Source organism: Mytilus edulis, chromosome 5, assembly GCF_963676685.1.
Source record: "Mytilus edulis chromosome 5, xbMytEdul2.2, whole genome shotgun sequence".
NCBI lineage: Eukaryota > Metazoa > Mollusca > Bivalvia > Mytilida > Mytilidae > Mytilus > Mytilus edulis.
The window spans coordinates 30646029-30670378 of record NC_092348.1 but is presented as its reverse complement, the minus strand read 5'-3'; the positions used below and the strand labels follow the sequence as shown (position 1 = coordinate 30670378).

The following is a 24350-nucleotide window of genomic DNA, read 5'->3' as shown; positions in this document are numbered from 1 at the left end:
CGGTTAAAATGATCCGTTCATCCCATATTGACTCTTAAAATTCAAGAGTCTATCTAAAAATGAGGGTACTTTTTTCTAAAAATGAGGGTACTTTTTATATGGCCTTTCAAATACCGTTTCGATCCCTAACATCACTGAAGAGACATTTATTGTCGAAATCCGGATCTGGTGTACTAAAACAATATTGACACCGTATGTTTATGGTATAACATCGTGGCAACAAGTTAATCATTTTCTATTTGGCAATCGCCAATGGCAGTCAGCACGGTTACAGAATATCAGTTGTTCGACCTGTTAGTCAAATGCATTTTGTTTAAATATACTTTTTCACTTTTTTGGTCTTTTGGAAAATGTTGTTTGTGCTGTTTTTAGACCTTTCTACAACAAAATTTGTTTTACATGCACACGTATAATAAAACGGTAAAATAAATAAAAATACATGATTTGAACAGCCCTTTTTGTGAGGAGGTCTTTTAATGTCAATATTAACTTAATCATTGAACTTTTACTGACTTACAAACCGTCAAAAATATATGAAAAGTACATAAAAAGCACTTGCAGAAACCTAATTCCCCTGAACTGGACGAGTCTAAATATGTTAAACTTAAATGATAGTTAAACAGTACTCAGACTGATATATACAATTAACAGTTACCAAATTGAAATGAAAACGGACCAATTTAATGGCATTAGATCATATAATTATTTATTTATGATAAAAAAAATTAGCATTCAAAAAACACCAAATGAAAGTTTTACAAAATTAGGGGGTAAATTATTATTTTTTAGCCAACTTTTCAAAATAACGATTTCTTATTTAATAAATCAGCAATCAAAACCCCCGTACAGACCTCATTTATAACTGACCAATGAATATTATGCCCGACAACTTCATACTATATATACTTGATGTTTTTGATCTGTCAGTAATCATGAAATAGAATCGTAAAGATCAGACCTTAGAAAACAGTAAGTAAACTCTTCCAACAATTAGCTTTTTACACAGCTTGTTTAAGAACTTTGTTTCTGATTTGGTAACTTTCCTATGCATTAAGATTCATGCGAATGCAAAATAATTAGTTTTGTATATTCAGTTCAATTACTTAATAGATCTTGCTTTATTTGTGTTTTTTTTTTAAATAAGAACTATGCATGCAAACTTCAATGAATAAAACCGTATTGAACTAGGTTTCATTGTCCCGATCAAAACGTGTTGGGTGAGATATATTCGCAAGTTCAATATATTATATGAAAACAAACACTTTAATTTAGTCGTCCGTTATTCCCTTTTCGTGTCTAAATGAAGCAAAAACACCTGAAAAAAAACTTTTATCTTTCTTAGTTTTATCCTTGCCTGACAAAAAAAAAACATATGTCATAAATCGTATTTAAACATTAGATAAGAACAATAGTAAAAAAATATCTAAAACTTTTGAATAAGCAGTCATTTGTGTGATAAACTGAAGAGACCCCCCCCCCAAAAAAAAAAGAAAAAAAGAAAAAAAGAAAAGAAAAGAAAACAACATAAAGATTTAAACTAAAATTGTAAATTATAGCATTTTACAAGATCTTGTCTTTGTGTGCCAAGTACTAGTACTGTAACAGAGATATTAATCAAATTGATTGATTGTTGTTTGCTTTAAGTCCAGTAGCAAATACTTCATGCCTAGTAATGACTATAACACATAAATTTCAAATACATTAGGTAGGTCGTACAATAGGTGCAAGAGTTTTTAATTTGATTCATAAAATCTACCCTGAAGTCGATCATCCATGTTTACGTGTAGTTTACAATATCATTTTACGTATCCAATTTAGGTTAGATACTTTTAGCTCGCTTTAGTAACTGTGAGAATTCTGTGAAACTGTATTGTGTATTGTACTTTAGTTTTTGGTATGATATTTTGTACTACCGATCACTATACCGCTCTCCTGGTCGGTCTCGTGTGGGGGCGTTCGGGTCAAACAAAGACGTTAATTAAATTGGTATTCTATTTCAACGCTTAACACGTGGCATCATAAAGTAAGAGCACAGACTGGCCGGCTCAGCGTCGGAAATGTGTCCTGGTCAGGTGACTTTTCTTCCTGCGAACTAATATCTTGTGAACTTGCACGATAAAAAAAAAAGACTCAGCTTGTCAGTCTAGTAAGAAACGGGGTTAATGCTCTTATTATATTTCACGTAATAGTTCTGAATATTAATTTTATTCGCCGCTGGTCGTCATCCATTATCATTATTTATTTTACCGTTTTATTATACAGTGAAGTGTTTTTCTTTTGCTAGTATAATATATTAAAACTTCTTAAATTTTCACCAATCAAACTTTCACGGTAAATATTATAATAGTAAATCAAATGTGCCTTTTCGGATATATAATATTTGACGGAAAATATTGAATTAACTCCGTATAACTATGTTTTAGTCATGTGTCAGTTTTGAGCTTATTATTCTGTATACGGAATGTACTATAAAAAAAAGACCGAATGTTGACTCTAAATATTTTTATTTATCTGTGTCTTTGGGTTGCTGTCGCATTAATGTATACCTTTATCTCCTTTTCTTCAAAACACAGATTTGCTTGGGTATAGAAATATTTACATCTCTAGACCTCTCCCGTTCCACAGTATACCCTTGCTAAATGGGTGCGTTCGTTTGGCTTATTGGTTATATAAATACGCAGCTTTGTCCGATCAAAATAATAGGAATGTATATCAGATGCCTGGTGCAGTGAGAATTCCACGCTATCTTTACCTTAAAAAACATTAGAGGGAAAGACGATCTACACAGGAGTTGAATGATTGAAATATGTAAACAACAAGAAAAGTCAGCTTAATCTTTTTAAATAATTATAAGTCGCATGGCTGATTTTAACAACATTTTTGTGACTTTTGCTAGAACAATAGTTACTGTAGATGAAAAAAAATATAACAAAACCGATCAGCAAGACAATATAAAAAAAAATGAAACGCTCAAAATAAGTTAAATCTTTTTTATAAATTGTTGTCAACCTTTTTTTATCATTTTTTCCCCTTTTATGACAACTATTATACCAGTCTGAGATATAAATAAACTTCAAACAGCAAATGTTGTCACCTAGACGAGGGAGCCGTCATTGTATGCTTCAATATATGAGTTATTGCCACTCAATGAAGATTGTTTTTCTGATGTAGTCCCTCTCCTGTTAGTTTTGCTTGAAATTATACAATATAACCCCTGATGTGTACTACGACAACGTTTTTTTAATATTAAAAAAAAAAGATTAAATGCAAAGAGAAAAATGATGGAAGAAATGCTAAGATTTACGCATAAAAATTCAAATGTAAATAAAAATGAAATATATAAAAATTGGAAAACTGTTTGACACTATAATCAACTGAGGACACATTTTTATAAATCACTAAATGAAGCTGATAATTTATTGCTCTTTTGTGTCCAGTGGCAAATATGTCATGCATATTCACGACTGGATTCAAAGTGGATCAAATTGAAGCAAATGTTTACTAATTTAGAGTTGCACTTTTTACAATAAGGCAGAGCGTTCGCTAGAGGTAAAACGTATGCCGTAATAGAATAGATTTGAACCACAATGATGGAACTCGTAAAGTTATAAAGCTCTCCTTCCTTTTCAGCTCACCTTTCCAAAAGGAAATGTGAGCTTTTGCCATCACTTGGCGTCCGTCGTCGTCCGTCCGTTCGTCCGTCGTCATCCGTCCGTTCGTCCGTCGTCGTCGTCGTCCGTCCGTCGTCGTCGTCCGTTCGTCGTCGTCGTAAACTATTTCAAAGATCTTCTCCTCTGAAACTACTGAACCAATTCAAACTAAACTTCATCTGATTGATTCCTAGGGTATCTAGAATAAAGTTGGTGTATTAATTCCCATTTCATAAAAAAAAAACATGGCCGCCATGGCTAAAAATAGAACATAGGGGTAAAATGCAGTTTTTAGCTTATAACTCAAAAACCAAATTCAGAGCAAATCTGACGGGGTAAAATTGTTTATCAGGTCAAGATCTATCTGCCCTGAAATTTTCAGATGTATCGGACAACCCGTTGTTAGGTTGCTGCCCCTGAATTGGTAATTTTAAGGAAATTTTGCTGTTTTTGGTTATTATCATGAATATTATTATAGATAGAGATAAACTGTAAACAGCAAAAATGTTCAGCAAAGTAAAATTTACAAATAAGTCAACATGACCGAAATGGTCAATTGACCCCTTTAGGAGTTATGGCCCTTTATAGTCAATTTTTAACCATTTTCCGTAAATCTTAGTTATCTTTTACAAAAATCTTCTCCTCTGAAACTACTGGGCCAAATTTAACCAAACATGGCCAAAATCATTTTTAGGGTATGTAGTTTAAAAATTGTGTCCGGTGACCCGGCTTACCAACCAAGATGGCCGCCATGGCTAAAAAAAGAACATAGGGGTAAAATGCAGTTTTTAGCTTATAACTCACAAACCAAAGCATTCAGAGCAAATCTGACATGGGATAAAATTGTTTATCAGATCAAGATCTATCTGCCCTGAAAATTGCAGATGAATCGGACAACCCGTTGTTGGGTTGCCGCCCCTGAATTGGTAATTTTAAGGAAATTTTGCTGTTTTTGGTTACTATCTTGAATATTATTATAGATTAAGATAAACTGTAAACAGCAATAATGTAATGCTTGCGGTATACAATGTTTTTTTATACTTTCATCATAAATTATATTATGAACACGAGACAAACGAGACATTTCAGTGTGTCCACTCTTGTTTTTGCTTTTGAAGAAGTTATGACAGAATCGAAGAACCATTTATATAAATTGAAAACTCAAAATAATCATTCATGGAAGATTTAAGCAAAAAATTTAAGGTGAGCGCTTCAGGCTCTTGAAAGCCTCTTGTTTTTCTCCACGATAGACGAATGTCATACACAAAACGTCATGAATTTACAAACAATAACGGCCATTATAAGTAAATGAGATATGGACTTTTTTTTATACATTAATTCCCTATTGCAGCCAACATCTCCCGGTTCGGGACAGGTTATTTATTTCCACAAAATACCACCTGATAATTGATCGAAGATATTTAAGCAACCAAAAGCACTTTCAATCAAACAAATTCTTGAAATGGTAAATTAAGGTATTTTGCTGGGTGTTTTCCCCAATCCTATTTCGGACCCCCTGATTTTAAGAGGGCGTATCTAATTAGTCATGCCCGATTAACTTTTATTGAGTTGAACCTCAACTTAAAGACCTACATCGGGTAAATAAGTTCGAGGTACAATAAGTAGACAATAGAAATCTTTTGTGAAATAAGATCGTCCCAGGTATCTTAGAAAATAAATTTGCGTTGAATAACAATGAAAAATGCACGAGCAGGTTTGTAAAGATTCTTACACAACACAGTTTGACCTCCAAAACTGTGTCTCAGATTTTCCCTATTGCATTTCATTCTCTCATAATCTTCAATGAAGTTTGCAACATCAATTCATAAGAGACCACTAAATTCAATTGGGTATAAAATTTGTTCTATTGATGTTTTTGGAAATCTGAGACACAGTTGTGGAGGTCAAGCTGTGTTGTTCAAGAATCTATAAAATATTTTGGGATGCTATCAAGAACAAAGACGCTAAATTCATTCAAGTGTGGACATCACGATATAGCAACTAATTACATAATAATTAATAATGTAATAATTATGTCATAATGAATTTTTCACAATTTGAAAAATTAATCTTTCTTCTTTCTTTTGGTACCTCATTTATAAAATATAAAGAAGGATGAAATGAATTACATCAGTTTAAAGTTGTCTGATTGGGGATGCAAACATCTTTGTATTGTGCTACCTTAATACGCTTAGTTCTATATAACATGGGGATAATATTTAACTACTACATGTACATGAAGTACAACTTATAAATTCCACAATGATTTATGAACACCGTGATATTGTGAGTGGACTCAAATATGTGAACATTTGCCACCTTCAATAATTAGTTTTTTTAGAAATGTTTTTTCTAGTCTTAACTCGATATCTCCACGCAAATGTTTCATGCCATAAATATGTAGTCACATGATGTTTCTAAACTATGAACAAGGTACGGTACATGTACTTACATTGTTCACGGCTTGAATAGTTAATACGTTTTACTGATTTTCTTTTTGGTTTGTTATGGCACTTGAATTTGTAAGAATTCATCAGTAGCAAATGTTTAAAATGTGTCTGTATATATTTTTTGGTGCTACTCTACACTAATTTTAATCAAGGTAGAACTAAGTTGATTGTGAAACTTTTTAAAACTTGTATGTTAAGATAAAACTCAATCAAATAATATAATTTCAATACTCTGAAATTAGCTATAACGTAGCAAATTATCCCAATTGTGCCTTTTTAGAGTAGAAATTGAAACAAAATTATAACATTAATAATATTTATTTGAAATCATAAAATATCAATTCAGTGCCTGCATTGTTCGAAATGACTAGTTTACTGCAAACAACATTAAAGGCGAGTGCATAAGTCTTGACAATTCCATCTTTCTCGTTTAAAAGCAGTTCTCGTGTTTGCCCATCGGTTGATAAACGATGCAAATCGTGAGATCCAAGCCCAACAACATGAATATTTCTATGAAAATCTGTTGCCATGCTAACTGGGGCAACACTTAAGTTATCTATGCAAAATATTGCGGTGCCGTTAATACTTATACAGTAAATATTGTTATACGAAGTGTCAGAACAGTAAAGTCTATTATTCGCATCCATATGTAGATAGTGAAGCACTCCAATCCCTACTTTAAATGTATTAACACGACTACCTTCCATGTTGACTTCTAAAACTTTTCCCTCTCCACCAATGAAAATATTCTCTTTAGATGCAGCGACACCATAACACGGCTCGTTGATATTCAATAACCTACCGCCTTTAATGCAATTGGAGCCTGTCTTTATCAATTGTAAATAGTTCATCTTCCTCAATGTAACGACTGAAGTATTTGAGTCTGGAATACTCGTAATTTCCCACGGATTTCCAAGAAGTTTACATATTTGTAAGTAGTTTCCTCTATCATTACAAACCAACAGCTCTTGTCCTTTACAGTTGCATAATAGAATCTTGTTATCTTTAGTACAAAGTATACTGAATATTTGTAAATCCTCTCTTTCTATCTTCTTTATCTCTGCTGTAGCCTTTGTATCTCTCACCAGTTTTGGTTTGGACGAAACCACGGGAGCTTGGATTTGAGGGTTCACACCTTTATTGTACCTATCAACACACGAGTTTAATTTCGTTGATAGATAGTTCCAATAGATTGCAAAGATTTAAGTACATTTGTTTCTTTTATAAATGTCGATTCTGGTGTTTCAAGAGAAGATGTAGTTTCTTGCATACATTTTTCTTTTGACGACAATTCGGTCTTCATGACATTTGCAAATAGAAAAACATGATCATCAGACCCATTTTGTGTTACAAAAGTAAGCGGTGATTCTAAATTACTTGTAAATTCTTTAATGCTAGACAATTTTTCTTTTTCGTTTTTGTCGAGCCTGCAACTTTTGTTGCAGAAAGCTCGACATAGGGATAGTGATCCGGCGGCGGCGGCGGTGTTAGCTCACTTCTTAAAAGCTTTATATTTTAGAAGGTGGAAGACCTGGATGCTTCATACTTTGTATATAGATGCTTCATGTTACGAAGTTTCCGTCAGTCACATGTCCAATGTCCCTGACCTCATTTTCATGGTTCAGTGACCACTTGAAAAAATAGTTCAAATTTTTTGTAATGTTGAATTCTCTCTTATTATAAGTAATAGGATAACTATATTTGATATGTGTGTACCTTGCAAGGTCCTCATGTCTGTCAGACAGTTTTCACTTGACCTCGACCTAATTTCATGGATCAGTGAACAAGGTTAAGTTTTGGTGGTCAAGTCCATATCTCAGATACTATAAGCAATAGGGCTAGTATATTCAGTGTATGGAAGGACTGTAAGGTGTACATGTCCAACTGGCAGGTGTCATCTGACCTTGACCTCATTTTCATGGTTCAGTGGTTTTAGTTAAATTTTTGTGTTTTGGTCTGTTTTTCTCATACTATATGCAATAGGTCTACTATATTTGTTGTTTGGAATGATTGTAAGGTGTACATGTCTAGCGGGCAGATGTCATGTGACCTTGACCTCATATTCATGGTTCAGTGGTCAAAGTTAAGTTTTTGAGTTTTGGTCTTTTTATCTAAAAATACTATATGCCATAGGTCAACTATATTTGGTGTATGGAAATATTTTATGATCTTAATGTCAGTCGCGCAGGTTGTATTTGACCGTGACCTCATTTTCACGGTTCATTGCACAGTGTTAAGTTTTTGTGTTTTGGTCTATTTTTCTTAAACTATAAGTAATGTGTCAACTATATATGTTGTATAGAAGCATTGTTAGCTGTACATGTCTGCCTGGCATGGTTTATCTGACCTTGACCTAATTTTCAAGGTTCATTGGTCTTTGTTTAGTTATCTTGGTTAATGTTAAGTTTATGTGACAGTGGTAATAAAGCTTAGCTTTATACTTTGGACTATCAACATAATATCAATGATTAGTATAGAAGGCGAGACATTTCAGTGTGTGCACTCTTGTCTACTTTATGGATGTGTTTCTGGTATTTCAATTCGATATCAGTTTTAATTTTCGATTCTAATTCGTCAATTCTATCTAAAATTTGAGCTTTGAATTTAGCAAGAGCTTGTAAGTTTGAAACTTTTTCTTTTTTGACAATTTCAACAACCGATTCTCTTTATCTGAGAAATTCATCAGCGTTTCGACAAAAATTTTTAGTCTCGTACGAAATGGTTATACATTGTTGATTGCCTTACATGTTTAGAAACAGCATGCATGTCCGCTAGTTTTTTTACAAGAATTATGAGTTTCCAGCATGCAACGTCGACAACAGACAGCGTCATGGTGGCCACAGAACAAGTCGAGTTCCATATTTGGGAGTGTAGGGAAGTGCTTGTTTTCATTCATGTTCATAAAGCCGTGAATCGCCGAAATGTCGATAAGATGATGGGTTGCGAAGGGCTTGAAAGTTTAATGAGCAGTCATGCAATCATAACAAAATGGGTCATCACAATCGGTGATTCATTTCCCTAATACAGGGTCCACATTAAGAATTTGACGCCATCTTCTGAAATATTAAAAATAATATAATGGTCTCTCTGGCTTATCTAGAAAAATACCGAACTCCAAAGAAAATTCAAATCGAACAGTCCTTTATAAAATGGCAAAATCAAAAGCTAAAACACTGCAAACGAATGGAAAATAGTTGTTTGACAGCTGACAAAACTAGTTTTATTATTAGAACAAACTTTTAATTTTAAATTTTTATGCATGTGAAAAGGGTAGCACTTCATTTTTGTTAGACCTCTTTCAAGTTTGAATAAATATATATACTCTTTTTAAAACAGTGTGCTTATTAGCTTATGATAAACAATATAAAATGGGGAAACTTAAGGTGAAATTGGAATGATTTTAGTGCAATGTGTTATGAGAAACTGTTGACTGTCTTGCATTGTCTGTTCAAGAATTCAAATGTTCTCCATCATATTTAAAGAAACTTTAAATATTAAAAAAAAGTGGATGTGAGGATATCTCCCTTTCGAGAAATTCAGATTTTATCTAATAATTGCTCTAGGAGTATTTGAGTTCAATGGTTAAAAATTCGATGAATTTTTGGATCATGTTTCCTTACTACTCTGGTTTGCTTAATTAGGTGCTCACGTCATTTAAAAAAAAAAACTGTCATACAGAAAAGCTCCCTTTAGATTTTGACGTGCACCAGAGGTTACCCTGGCATGTAGAAATCGATATCAGTTTCTCTGTCTGACTGGTACCACTCCTATGCCAGGGAAGTCCATTTGGCTGTGCAGGATGTATAATGATTCACAGTCACGACCGTTCAGAATAAGGAAGCCCTGTTTAGCGAAAGTGCCGCAATTTCTGCACATTAATTTATTATCAATAGCAATTTGAGAAGTCTGTACATCAAGATGGCAAGTTGCAGGGCATTTTTACTCCTATCAAACATACCCTTATTTTCCAGTGCAGTTCTTATCCCTACCCCTATCCTGATCAATCTTAGCAGATCTTACCAACTAGTATTTGCTTTACAGTTAATATTTTGTCGTCCTACATTTGTAAAGATGCATGAAATATTTGACACTGAAGTTAAGATAAACACAAAATCAATATATCAACTGATTTTGACGATTTGCAGATTTTGGACAACAGAAAAACGGGAATTTAAATGTCAAAATATAGACTGCGTTTTTGGTTTGTTTTGTGCAGTCTCTTTTTTAAATAACTGGTCCCATGAAATTGTTAACGTGAATTTATATGGCTAAAAACGGTTCGCGTTAACTTTTTGGTTTGTCTAGTGCAGAGTATTTTTTTTAAATAACTCAATGACATCCTATGAAATTGGATGACAATATTCTTATGCATAGTACCTTCTTTTCAATTGACAATGTTCTTCACAAGCAACGTGATTTAAACTGTCGAAATAACTAGTAATGGCATATAGGGTGCTTATGAAGCAGCTTTTATCTTTTTTTTTTATATCAAGCGGGTGTTTATCGTTTTGCCAAATTTTGCGTCAATTTGCAAAATTAGGACCATAATGCCCATTTACCAACCCTCACACAATTGTTCTGCGTATATAGCATACAAGATATAATGATGTTTAGGTCAAATTGGGTTTTTCATATCCTGTTGTGATTTTACGGAGGATTCTTTTTAAATTAAACACAAGCAGACGTTTCTGGATAACGGTACTGTAGTTTACACTGGACTTTCTGAATGGATGAGCTACCACGGTGTATATGAAGAACTATTGTTTTATATGAAAAATATATGACTCGGTACATGTAGTTGAAGTGGGAATATTCTGATCAAAGTCCAGCTACTAATTAATAAAGATAATGATCATGATTGATAAAAGTTGGAAAATAGTGCAACGTCATTTCATTTAAGAATTGAATGCTTCTTTTTGTAAATTTATTGGGGTGTAAAAACGTTGACCGAAGTACATTTTGTATGAAGCGCGGAAGCGCTCCATTCTAAAAATGTGCGCACGATCAACGCTTTTACAACCCTATAAAATTAATAAAAGAAGTATTCAATACTTATAATTATATTTTCTTTGCTATGATCATGAAAACACAATTTCTATTTAGTTTTTCTTTATTTACATGTGCACTTTATTGTGGAAGCTCCTGTCATCATGATGTTACATTTCATTTTTAGATGAACAAGGCTAATTTCAGAATGACGGGATATTGCTGTTAGCCAATCAAAATGACGTAGTATAATGAAACATACATGTAATGGAATTATTATGTTTTACAAGTACCATGAATGTTGATGCATGTAGTAAAACATGATTGATATTTTAGTCCGTAAAAATACGATTTGTTTATTAGTTGTTTGAACTACATTTCAGTAGCTGCTAGAACTCGGTGTCCTTTGACTTTTGTCATTTAGATAGTTGTATTTATTTTTTTTTCGTGCGTCGTGTCGCTCTGATCAGTTAAGTCCTTTCCAATGGATTTTTTTAGTCCGTTCTTATGTTGTGCAGCTACACATTCTCTATATGCAAGTCCTAGGTGCAGCGGCAGTTGGCTGCTGTCTTTAGCATAAAACAGGCCGGTTTTCTATATTTTATCAAACTTCCAGTGGGCATATTTACCTACTAAAAGATCCATATGATAAAAAGGGAATATACAATGAGGCCAATATAGATAAGATGTGGTATGAGTGTCAATGCAACAACTCTCCAAGTCACAATGCATAAAAAGTTAACAATTATAGGTCAAATTACGTCATTCAACACGGAGTCTGGGCTCACACCGAACAGCAAGCTATTAAGGGCCCCAAATTGACTCGTGTAAAACAATTCAAACAGGAAAACCAACCGTCCTATCGATATAAAAAACGAGAAACACCTATGAACAACAACAACAAACGACAGCCATTGAACAACAGGCTCCTGATTTAGCACTGGTGCATACAAATGCAGCGCGTTAAACGTTTTAACAGACGCTAACATTCACCCTTACCTGAGATAGTAGTGTAAAATTACAACATAAAAAAGCATTCTATTAAATATCAATTGAAATAGCTTAACTCGATCAAAATGATATTTAAACAAAAAAAAGTAAACATACACCGAACGAATAAGTTTGATCTATGACAATATATAATCAAAGAGCTGATAGCTCCGAGGTGGAAGAAGGTGAATAAAAGGTAACTTGTATTACCATAAAAGCAGCCCCACTAACCCAGCCTGATTTGTTCCATTATCGTTATGTTGTATCTTTTTTCAACAAGAATGTGTCATAAGTACATGGATTTCCTATCCGTACAATCATTTTCTATGTTCAGTGGACTGTGAAAAATAGGCAAAATTTTTAATTTGGCAGTGAAATTAGAAGATCATATTATAAGGAACACATGTGTACTAAGTTTCAAGTTGATTTGATTTCAACTTCATCAAAAACTACCTCGGCCATAAACTTTAACCTGAAGCAGGACAGACGGACATACCAGAAAACATTATGCCCATAAATGGGGTATAAAAATAGTAAGACTTGTTACATACCCGTCAACTTTTGAAAGTTCCCATGAGGGTTTTAAGTGCGCGACAACAATTTTAAAGGTTACAATTTTTAGCGAAGTATTTTGCACGATCTGGATTGTCTAGAAAAAGTGTCATATTTGTATGATGAACTTACATGCCTTTTTCTTGAGTCTGTTTGCATGATTCTAGTTATTAAATTGGTAGAAAAGATGATCATGTAGCTAGCAGACCAGGGTTTATTTTCTTGTGTAAGAATATTAGATGTTTGTTGAAATTTCCAATTTTGAATTATGCACAAAGATGGAAACCTATAGATTGGGAACAGCACTCCAAATGAGGGGTAACCTAGTGAAAAAAATAATATTTATTATCTTTATGGTAGTACTGCATCATTGAATTTTGTCAATCAGCCATGCTTTTATCCTTAAGCTGTGTAAGAACCTGCTTGCAGATGAAAATTCACATGCAATTTTCACGATTTTACAACTAGATGAAAACAACACAAGTTCAAAATCTAGCATTTTAGAATAATCTTCAGAGAAAACGTTTTTGATTGGCTTATTAATTGATAATGAGAATTTTGATTGGCTGAACACGATTGTCTTACCTTGGGAACAAAATTGTCACTAAATCGTGTTTTAGAGTTTTTTAACGACACCCTTAATTTTTTAATAAATGCAAAGACGTATTATAAAACGTCCTTGATTTATAAGAGTACAGAGAATGAAAACAGGGCGACTGTACTATACGGGCGAAAGAACTCAGGAGGAACAGACCAAGGGCGAACATGTAAACAGAGCGAGTTGTCCCGATACAAAATTCACGCATGCGTACTACAAATATATACAGTAAAAACATCCGGTTACAAGTAAACAAATGACGTTCATGTAGATGAGATGAAATCTAATAATTTACATAAATAAAAGGGTACACATTTTCGATAGTGATTGTTTTTCAATCCTAATTTACTAATTAAATGATTCAGATGCTTAATCATGTGTAAAAAGCGGCGTCAGGAATCGGAAGTTGTTATGAAATTGTAATACACAGAAACCAATGCAGCATTCGGAGGTTCAATGATTTTAAGTCGTCACCATTTGCTTTCAGAAGACTTGAAGTATTCTTCCACCAAAAACAATATCAAAACGAAGGTGCCGATCATTGTCAGACGAGTAATGGCTCCCTCGTGAACAATCGTTGCATCAGCAGCGGTATCAAGCCAGTGCTAGTAAATAACACACTGTATACATTTGTTGCATCATAAATATTTTACGAAGTAGGCACAAACTATATATAACTAAATGGAACGAGGCAACCTTCTTGCAGCAAGTAGAAGCTATGCTGTGCAAGGAGAAAAGCACTCTCTGCATGAAACTATTCTGCCACAGTATAATACATTAATGGAATTTAACGTACATGTAGGTATTTAAAAGCATTAAAAGTCCATTGTAAAAAAAAAAGACATTGAAAAATAAAATGTCTACATCTTCACGTGATACTTCACGTATATACATATAACGCCCATATAAGGTAAACACATATAGCGAAACTATGTATAAACTCAAGTGATGTGTATTACGCCTATATCAGCTATATCAGGTAATTAATAGATAGAAATGTGTCGAGGAATTATCTATGTATACAAAGCCATGTATGTATAAACACGGTGCAGGAAAAGCTTGCATTTAAAAATTTAATTTGTATTTTATTACGATGCCCCTCATTCATCTTGCTTTCTTTGGATACTCGTTAATACTCGTTAGTGCTATATATTTTTGATATTATTAATTTAATTTAAGATTTTGCAAAACCTGTTTAACCCCTTTGCATCTTGATTTATTTTCCTGTTTCAATTAGAAATCCTATATATGATTTTCATAATGTATTCGTCGTGTTTTGGACAATACTGGGAATACATTTACTTATCTAATATTTTGTTCGTTCAGGACTAATGCATATAAAACTGATTCCTACAACTCTTACTAATTGACAAACGTCTATCTGATTGAGATGTTTAGCTCTGTTGTATTCGCATTGAAGTTTACCACTTTTAAACCATGAATACCTTTTCATGCATTATCATTTTTTTTTAAGAAAACATTATGTTTATTCAGATTGCTCTGCCGCAAAAGCAGTATAATCATGTTCATCAAAGCGATGCAAGCGAGAAGAAAGTGTATCTTAGTGTGTAGCAAGTTGTCTTGCATTTAGCTACGATTTGGAAAAACAAACGCTTTGTTTTGTTTTGTGCTATTATAAAAGTAGAATTATGAAATAATATTTCGCTATTAGTAATCATTTTGGTTCAATTTTATAGAAATAAGCCCAAAAACATCGTTGAGTTATTGGATTACAAGTCATTTATTGAACATCATTTGAATCCGCATTTATGCGTCCTTTAATATGAACCTTTGCTGGAGATGGGTTACGTATGTCCTAATATAAAAATATTAAGAAGATGTGGTATCATTGCATTGAGACAACTATCAACAGAGTTCATTGAAGTGAATGTAAGCAATTATAGGACATCATCGGGTGGCCTTTGACAATAAGAAAAAATCCATACTGTATAGTTCGCTACCGGTGTCTGCTGGGTATAAAAGGTCCCGACATGAAAAATGTGAAATAATTCAGATAAACGACCTAATTCAAACAAAGCAATTTAAGAAAAATTAAACATGACAGACACAATCCAACGACGACCACTGAACTACAGGCCAATAATTTGAGCCATTTGCAGCTATAAAACAATGAGAAAAAAAATGTCAAAATTGAAAAGTGAAACAAGGGAGCTAACGGGAAAAACAATTTTGTTGGCTGATTCTATCCTCAAAAACTTTCTAATACTGGTACAAACAACTATCTGCATATTGTTTTATTCTATGGCATTTACATAATCAGACCTACAGAAGTGATACGAGTACACCTGCCTGTTTGTGTATTTATGTTAATAGCGTCTCAGATATCACCATCGTACTTATTCAGCTAAGCTTTGGGCGCGGCGATTAGCAATACAAATTATTCTATTCTATTCCATCGTTCTTCGGAGGTAATCTGATGGCGTCTGGTCTAAAATACAAATGAAATTCTTATACATTTTAACGAGTCTATGCATTGCTAACCCTTTAAACTACAGAAGCACATACATAAACATGAATGGATGTTCTCTTCTATATGACCAAGAGAAGTTGACCCATTTTTCTCCGGAAAAACTGATACAGCGAGGAATGTATGGTTGTAAAGGCTTTTTTCGTTTTGTCTTTCAAGTATCCTTGAAGTTATTTGGTCAGCAGTAATCGCACGAGCCAATTCTCCATTCGACATTCTCATATGCACCGCGAGTGAGAAAAATGGTTTGTTTTGTAAGTTGACACCAGTATGTTAATGATTTCATTTAATAATATACCATGAAAGCAAACTTTGATTGTTTCAATTATAGCCTTTTTATTGGCATCATCGCTTATGATAATCTGTTGAGTGATATCTGAATACAGACAAGAAACGTGTATGGTTTGACTGTTGTCAAATATCTGTGCTACAGATGACATGTTCCAATCGAGGTTCTAATTGACCACAATAACATCATTTACTCGATAATGATATCACCGTATGCAACTTATCTCCAATTGTTTTCTTGTCATGAGTAACACAACGGTTGCCAATAGTCGAAAACTATCAGCTGTCCTTAACTGAGAACCTGGTAAGATCATCCCAGCTGTTTTATTGAGTTCGTATTGTTTAGTCCTTGGATTTTTATGTAGTTTTCTGTAGACGTTAACTTTTTTATATTTTCGTCGTTTTTCTTTTTGGTAATGGTAATTATTATCTTTTTGTATTCAACTTATAATGTTTTATTGTCTCCTGGTATCTCTTTGAACATCTGTTTCATGTAGGGCGCAAAGGCAAAGTTAAGGATTAAAAAAATAATAAAATAAAAGAGAAATCAAATAATAAAAAAAAATATTTATTGCAATTCAACACTCTTCGTATCCTTATGAAGCTTATTGCATAAATGTGTTCCCAAATCTTCATTTGTCTAAACAGCACGACTGGTTCATTTATCGACATGTTTTGATTTTCTCCTTCTCTTGAGTTTTCTTCTGCACTTTGTTGTTATGTAACATAATAGTTTATACAGATCCGGGACAACAATGAAGAGAATAGAAGTAACGATAACTCCTCCTCCTGTAAAACCTAACACTTTCGCCGACAGCCTCTTATCTCCTAAACTAACTTTCGTATTTCTATACTTAGATAATGTTTTTCTGTCCAACTTTAAATTCGATTTAAGAATGTTTATTTTCCGTGCTATTTCATCTTTGTTTGGTAACGGTACTTCATCTATCGAGCATTCTTCACAATCGCAGGAGAGCCCTTTCATTGCATTGGAGACTGTTATTGCTGTCCCTGGTTTTATGGTTGTAGGTTTATTACTTAAAAAGTCCTGCTGTTTTGGGATCATTTCTATTGAAATAAATAAACTGTTGATTATTTGTATGAAACTAATCTTCCAACCTATACATATCATGCATATATAGAGTTTTGCTTGAAAGGACCACCATTTTATTTGGGTGTCGGGCGGGATAGGGGCAAGAGTTTGTTTTTTACGCGGGGTATTTCACCTGTTCACGGCTTGGCCAGTTTAATTATTTCGCGCGAAAATTTATTTTATCTTATATACAATTATTTACTGTATTTTGTTTGGCAGAATTTTCCTTTTCATTCCTCTGTAGCAAGGTATTTTTCCCCGTCGTTATCAGGTCAGTATATTTATCCTTAAAAACCCCCTCCTCGGAAATCAAATCATTTTGAGCTGTACATGAACAAGTCGATCAGCTGTATGGAATATAAATTCATATTTTGCTTTAGATCATCTCCACAGCCTATTACTGCCAATCGATTCGGCTGATTCAATATGATCTGTCTTCCCGATAGCTATTCAGGCGTAAACCTACAGGCGGAAACCCAGTTGAAATCAACCAAAAAAAATTGAAACTCTTTGTTAGAGAATGTAAAATAGGTATATTTGAATTGTTTACATCTGTTACTATGGGCTTTAAAAGTTTTATGAAGGTGCATAATTTTCGATTCTATGCATCATATATACGTGTGTTTACTTAAATTACAGTATGAAGCTTCGAGATATTAGTACAACTTTTAAATTATAGACACATTTTCATAAAACAGTCGAATGTGGAAGGTGCAAATACATGTGGATCTTATAATCTACATAAATCAACATCAATCAACATAAAGATAATAAATTGATCTTTTCAAAGCATTAAGTTGCATCTCTGTCCCCGGCAATAGTTTTTGTGGGAAAAAATCCTAAAAATGGACAATAATTTCACCAAAAAGAGAAAGTCGAGTACACCTTTTTGTGTCAGGGGGTGTTTCAGTTTACTTTTATATCTTGAAAACCAATAAAGCAAAAATATTTCATACATAATTTCGCTTTCCATTCTTTTATTATTATATCTTTAAACTACAGGTTGATTTAATAACATTTAAAATTCACAGTACGAAAAAATGAAATATATAGGTCAATTGAAATACCTTTCTAATGAGTCATAACAACAGAGTAGGTGTGTTCGAATAACAAATTTTTACTAAAAGTACTTGACGACAGACTTTACAACTGTATCTTAAAAATACATAACTTCCCAAAAAATTCATTTTTTGTTTGTGTTTTCTATGGTTATTAGTCTTCAACCTCTGAACATTTTTAGTCTGCCCTTCCACGAAATATTTAATCAGAAGTTTTTTAGATATCTTTGAACTTTCGAAAATTTCGAAAATTTCCACCTGACAACTAATCAGACAACAGTTTTGAATAAATGCAGAAAAATACATCAAATGATGTTCAATAGCTAGTAGAGACATTTGATTTTTAAAATAAAAATGGCATATAAGAATCGTTACGGTGATATGTGGATAAATATATCGGTTTTGAAGAGCTAAATAGGAAGCGCGTCATCCCTACAATGGCTTCCATACGATTGTAAAAATTACCTGCGTAATGGGGAGATAATTGTGACGAAGTAGAATCCAGACTGTATTATAATATGTATAACAATTGTTTTGGATATCAGTGGCGGATCCAGAAATTTTCATAAGTGGGGGCCCACTGACTGCTTAAGAAGGGGCCCGCTCGAGTCATGATTCAGTGATTCCCTATATAATGAACCAAATTTTTCCCACAAAAGGGGGGGGACCACCTGGCACCCCCCCCCCCCCCCCCCCCATAAATGCGCCTCTGGCTATCGTGTGTAGCATATTGTTTTCTGCATTTTGTAGCCGGACACAAAAACAAAATAAGTAATATTTATACTCAAATAATTCAGTTTACAGGCTGTAATTTGATACAATCAGTCGTTTTTAAATGCTTAATGCCAAAACGGTTAATTTTATATAGATACACTTTTCTAAAAAAAGATTACACTGTAATTTCGAATTGACATTGTGTAGGCACCAGACACAGCCATTTTCGACATCAATATCAATAAAATTTAAATAAAATAAACACACACAATCATTTTTGTCTTCACAATCGTTATATGTTGAAGGACGCCTCCGGGTGCGGGAATATCTCGCTACATTGAAGACCTGTTGGTGACCTTCTGCTGTTGTTTTTTTCTATGGTCGGGTTGTTGTCTCTTTGGCACATTCCCCATTTCCATTCTCAATTTTATGTTGTCCCAAGTGTAAGCAACGACCCAGGCCGTGTGAAAATAAACACAATCATTTTTGTCATTCACTTATCGCCACGTAAATAACGACACAGGTATAGCCTATATTATCATGTTTCATTTAAGATTCATGCAAGCCATTTTCGTTGTCCCAAGTGTAAGCAACGACCCAGGCCGTGTGAAAATAACCACAATCATTTTTGTCATTCACAATCGTTATATGTTGTCCCAAGTGTAAGCAACGACCCAGGCGTGACACAGGCATAGCCTATATTATCTATCTATACTATTAAACTAGAAGACCTCATTTTGTGTGTCACTTCTCTTCCTTCAACAATAAATGAATCATCGTGCCTCTGTGTTCTTTAGGTAACATGCATAGTCGCATTTGTCATCCATTCTTATGATTATTTAGATTGAGTGATTTTGGGAGAAAAACGACAAAATAGGTGTCCGGATATGGTGTCCGTTATCAGACTGACTTTTAGTCATAGATAATACTTCCGGTTTTAAACATGCACATGAACAACAAATCGTATGATAGATTACAAAAATGAAAAATAAATAAGCCAATCAGAGCGTTCTCCATATCATGGTTTTTAAATCGCAAGAATCACAACTATTATACCTCCTTAGAGACAATTATGTTTTCGCGTTTATCCACCTGTAAACTACGATTATACTACTATAATATACATAGACTCTCTGTATTTTGTCTACTTTTTTCTGAAATATTTACTATGTAAGGGGTCATACCAGTTGCATATATATTGAACTAAGTAAAACATGTGGAAACAAGAATGTGTCCATAGTATAAAGCTAAGGGGTCATACCAGTTGCATATATATTGAAATAAGTAAAAAACGTATGGAAATAAGGAAAACATGTATTGAAATAAGTTAAACATGTGGAAACAAGAATGTGTCCATAGTATACATCTAAGGGGTCATACCAGTTGCATATATATTGAAATAAGTAAAACATGTGGAAACAAGAATGTGTCCATAGTATACGGATGCCACATCGGCACTATCATTTACTATGATTATTGGACCGTGAAAAGGGGTAAAATCTCTAATTTTGCATTGAAATAGGAAACATATTTACTAAGTTTCGAGTTGGTTGGACTTCAACTTCATCAAAAACTACCTCGACAAAAAATTTAACCTGAAGCGGCACAGACGGACGAACGAACAGACTACAAAACATAATTACCATAAATGGGGCATAACAATTTATTGTTGAAAATAATAATGGTCTATAAGCAGTTTCATTCATTTCATGTTTGAAGCGGTGCAAATTTTTTTTTAATTTAATTTGACTTATACCAAAAAATGCATTGTAGCAAAGGGGAAGAATGATTGTGGTAGAAGGCCAGAAACACGAAAAATAATTGAATTTAATAGAAAGGAAACACATAACGGACTTTGGAAAAAAGGGAGAGGGCTTTTTGATACCTTATATGAAATTTTCCGATCATACTATCTTTTACAAAAATTCATCCTACAACAGTTAACAAGCTGTATATGCCCGCGATTTCGCGGGTGTGTTCTAGTTGTAATAAACTTTCCTCATATCAGTTATACACTTTAATCAGCACTTAACGCAAATATTCAAGTGAAAATTGAGGAATGCCTGGTGAATCTATGTCTAAATGCCCGGATTCTAAGGAATGAACAAAACCAACGTCAGCTGAAGAAATAACACATAAATCACAAAACGCCATTCATGATAATATAACAAAGACAAATATAGGTAATGCAAACACAACTCTAAATGAAAAAGATGCTAACATTTTGCTCCAAAAACTGAAAGCAAATTTTGTAGCTGCTGTAGCAGAAATACATAAGCTTTATACAAAATAGATATTAATACGGAAACTAAGTTGAGTGCATGATTTTAGAAAGATGAAAATGAAAAAAATATGCAGATTTACATAATATGTATTAGTACCATTTCAAAAACAATAAGATGATCTCAATTAAACGAATACATCAATTCAAGCTGTGATAAATACATTAAATCAACAAAATATCAAGATGATTACTGCAATGAGCGATTCAGACCAATCAGTTACCGTTCCAAATGATATCTTGAACATACGCAAGCAATCTTCACGTCGAACGATTGATAAACTAGATAGCACAAAACCAAATGATACAAAAGCACGTGATCCTGCTTATCACACAGTCTCAACATCAAATAGATTCACACCATTTAACATACCTGAGGAAGAATTGTTTGAATAAAAAAAATTATGCATGATAATTCTTACCATGGACATACACGTAAAGGGAAACTAGTGCTAGAAGAAATTCAAACTTCACGTCCATAAGAGGAAAGGATTTTATTTATTAATATGACACAGACAGATACACAGCGTTGTCTCATTGGCAATCATACCACATCTTCTTTTTTATATTCTCATTTCAAGAGGCAACACATATATTTTAGGACAGGTCCTGTTGATTGTACATCTTTCCAGTATTGATGACAGGAAACACGCACCAACAAAGTGTTTATATGTGGTAGAAAAATTAATCACATTTGTTCATGATAAATGACATGAAAATCTAAGGTGAGATACATCGAGGTGACTACAGTTTGGTGAACAAGAAGCTTCAGGAGTGAAATAGCCATTCAATAAACAAATATCTAGGAACTTTAATAGATTTCAGTATGTGACAACGCTTGTATTGGTATTAGAGAACATGCTATCATCATATTTCTATTCTCTCGACACAAGATACAAAAAATGCTAGTTGCAAACATCAAATCATCAGTGCATAAAGCTTTGTGCATTCCAAATCCCTTCAAAAAGAAATTCAAAACAGAACAAATCTCAGATTTATACAGAGAGTACTCTCGATTTAATTTACAAAATAAAAATTAGAATGAGTTTTATTCTCGATATAGTGGTTACTGAAATCAGTATTGTGGTTCAGCTTGCCAATTTAATACCATAGAAAGACGTGATCGAGGATATTAAGCTAATATCTAAATGCAGTGAAACAAAAACTGAAAATTCAGATGAAAAGAACGTGCCATATCGACAGTGAGGGATCGCTTACTCCATAGATGCTATATAACTGGGATGGCAAAACGAAAACATTTCCATTTAACTTTGAAACGCCAGCTTATCGATTTGAATATATGTTTAATTAATATGTTTTCAAGATTAATATTGACAGTTCATATTTTATTATTATCTATATGACTTTTGATTCAGAATTAACATCATTTTCAACACAAAACAAATAATTCGTTACAGTATAGCCAGCGGGGTATTGTAAGTTGAAAATGGAACATGTCCCCACATTTTACGCAAGCTTATATTTGGGGTTCTCTTCTTCTGTGTTCCCACAGAGTTTAGCTTGGGTCTTCTCTGAATGTACCAAAGAGGCCGGTTCCTGAAGTGGTCCAAGTTCCCACTTTAAACCCGCGATGTCGCGGATGTGTTCTACTATATATTAAATGAAAGCAGTGTTGTATATTTGGTCCATTCTCTTTATGTGAAGAAAAATATTTAATAATAATAATATTAATAAAATGGAGGGGAAATACTGCTAGTTTGAATATCGATGGGTATAGATATTATTAAGTTTGAAGACCCAGTGATTGTTAGGCTGGTCTCTCATAAGGATAAATATATATTCTGTCCAATGGAAAGTCGTTGTGATTTATGAAATTGACTTAAAGTACCATACTTAGATGATTAACATAGTTAGACCTAAATCTCCAAGAGGTAGAAAGTGATCTGCGGATTATCTATTTCTATGAAGAAGAAAAAAAGATATTCTAAAAGGGGTACAATTCCTTGAAGACGAAACCGGTATTTAAATCTAGATAACAATTTTTTTTTGGAATATCAAGATTTATCTATATATGTTTCTTATATGACCCACCAGCGGAATCAATTTATAGTCGCCAATATGTTGCTGACATTTTCTCACTAATTTAGGAAGATATTTCAAACCACTTCAAAGATGGATATAATATTGGCTGGGATTTTAATGCCATAACCGGGGATGAATCTGACCTTACTCAAGGTGATAGCCCAAACCACACCCCGCTTTTTTATTCATACTATCCCGATTTCGATTTACCATCTAGAAGTAGTCAAGATAATATACTTTCTCAAAGGGGAAAATATTTAATTGATTTATGTATTCAAGATAAATTAAGAACTCTAATGGCAAAACATTCAGAGACACTTTTGGAAAGTAAACCTCACACCAACTTCTCAAGTTTAAAAAAATATAATAAAACAAAGAAGAAATCCAGGTTGGAAAAATCAATTTCTGTCAGTCCTTTAAAAACAAATTATTGTTAAAGAAAATGTATTTGAAAAATTCAATAAAGATCAATATTTTAGATCATCTTATTTCATTTTTTTTATAGCATTATAGAAAATCTAGGAAAATCACGATACGACTCTATATGCTTATTCTAATAAATCAGATTGACACATTTTAAATAACCAATATCTAGTACATAAATTACTAGCTGAAGCAGATAAATGTAAATAATTTGATGAGCTATTTTTTTCTGAAAAAGAGCTTTTTAATGCACTAAAATCTTTGAAAAGTGAAAAAAACCCGCGGAATTGACCAAATATCAAATGAGATGTTAACATATTGGTTTCTACATTTCTCCCAACTCCTTTTTGAAAATATTCAATAGTGTCTTTCTTTGTTAAATTTTACCTTAGATTTGGTTTTACTTTTTAACTCTTATACATAAATCAGGTGAACCTAGTAAAGACAGGGCAATTGCTATAAGATGTTATGCTTGTAAGTTGTTTACAAGAATATTAAATAACAGACCTAAAAATATTTAGAAACATACGGCATTACATCCCAGGAAAATATTGGTTTCTCTAAAGCTATAATGACAAATGTTCACTTTTTGGTCTTAAGAATTCACTACTAGAAAAACACACATTACAGGACATGGTCCCTCTCACCATCCCCTATATACATATATACTGAAATACCTTAAAATAAATTTCATCTAATTCTCTACATCTTTTTATTAACTGTATAAATGTGTTAG

At 33.2% G+C, this 24350-nt stretch overlaps 1 protein-coding gene across 1 annotated transcript in view; it reads right to left on the bottom strand.

The window, feature by feature from the left end:
* Positions 1 to 16554: 16554 nt before the first annotated feature.
* LOC139522360 (uncharacterized) overlaps positions 16555 to 24350 on the bottom strand; it is a gene marked incomplete in the record, with an annotated part of 13829 nt that continues 6033 nt past the window's right edge. The window contains 1 exon segment of the mRNA XM_071315890.1: positions 16555 to 17053. Coding sequence (XP_071171991.1) covers positions 16661 to 17053 — 393 coding nt within the window.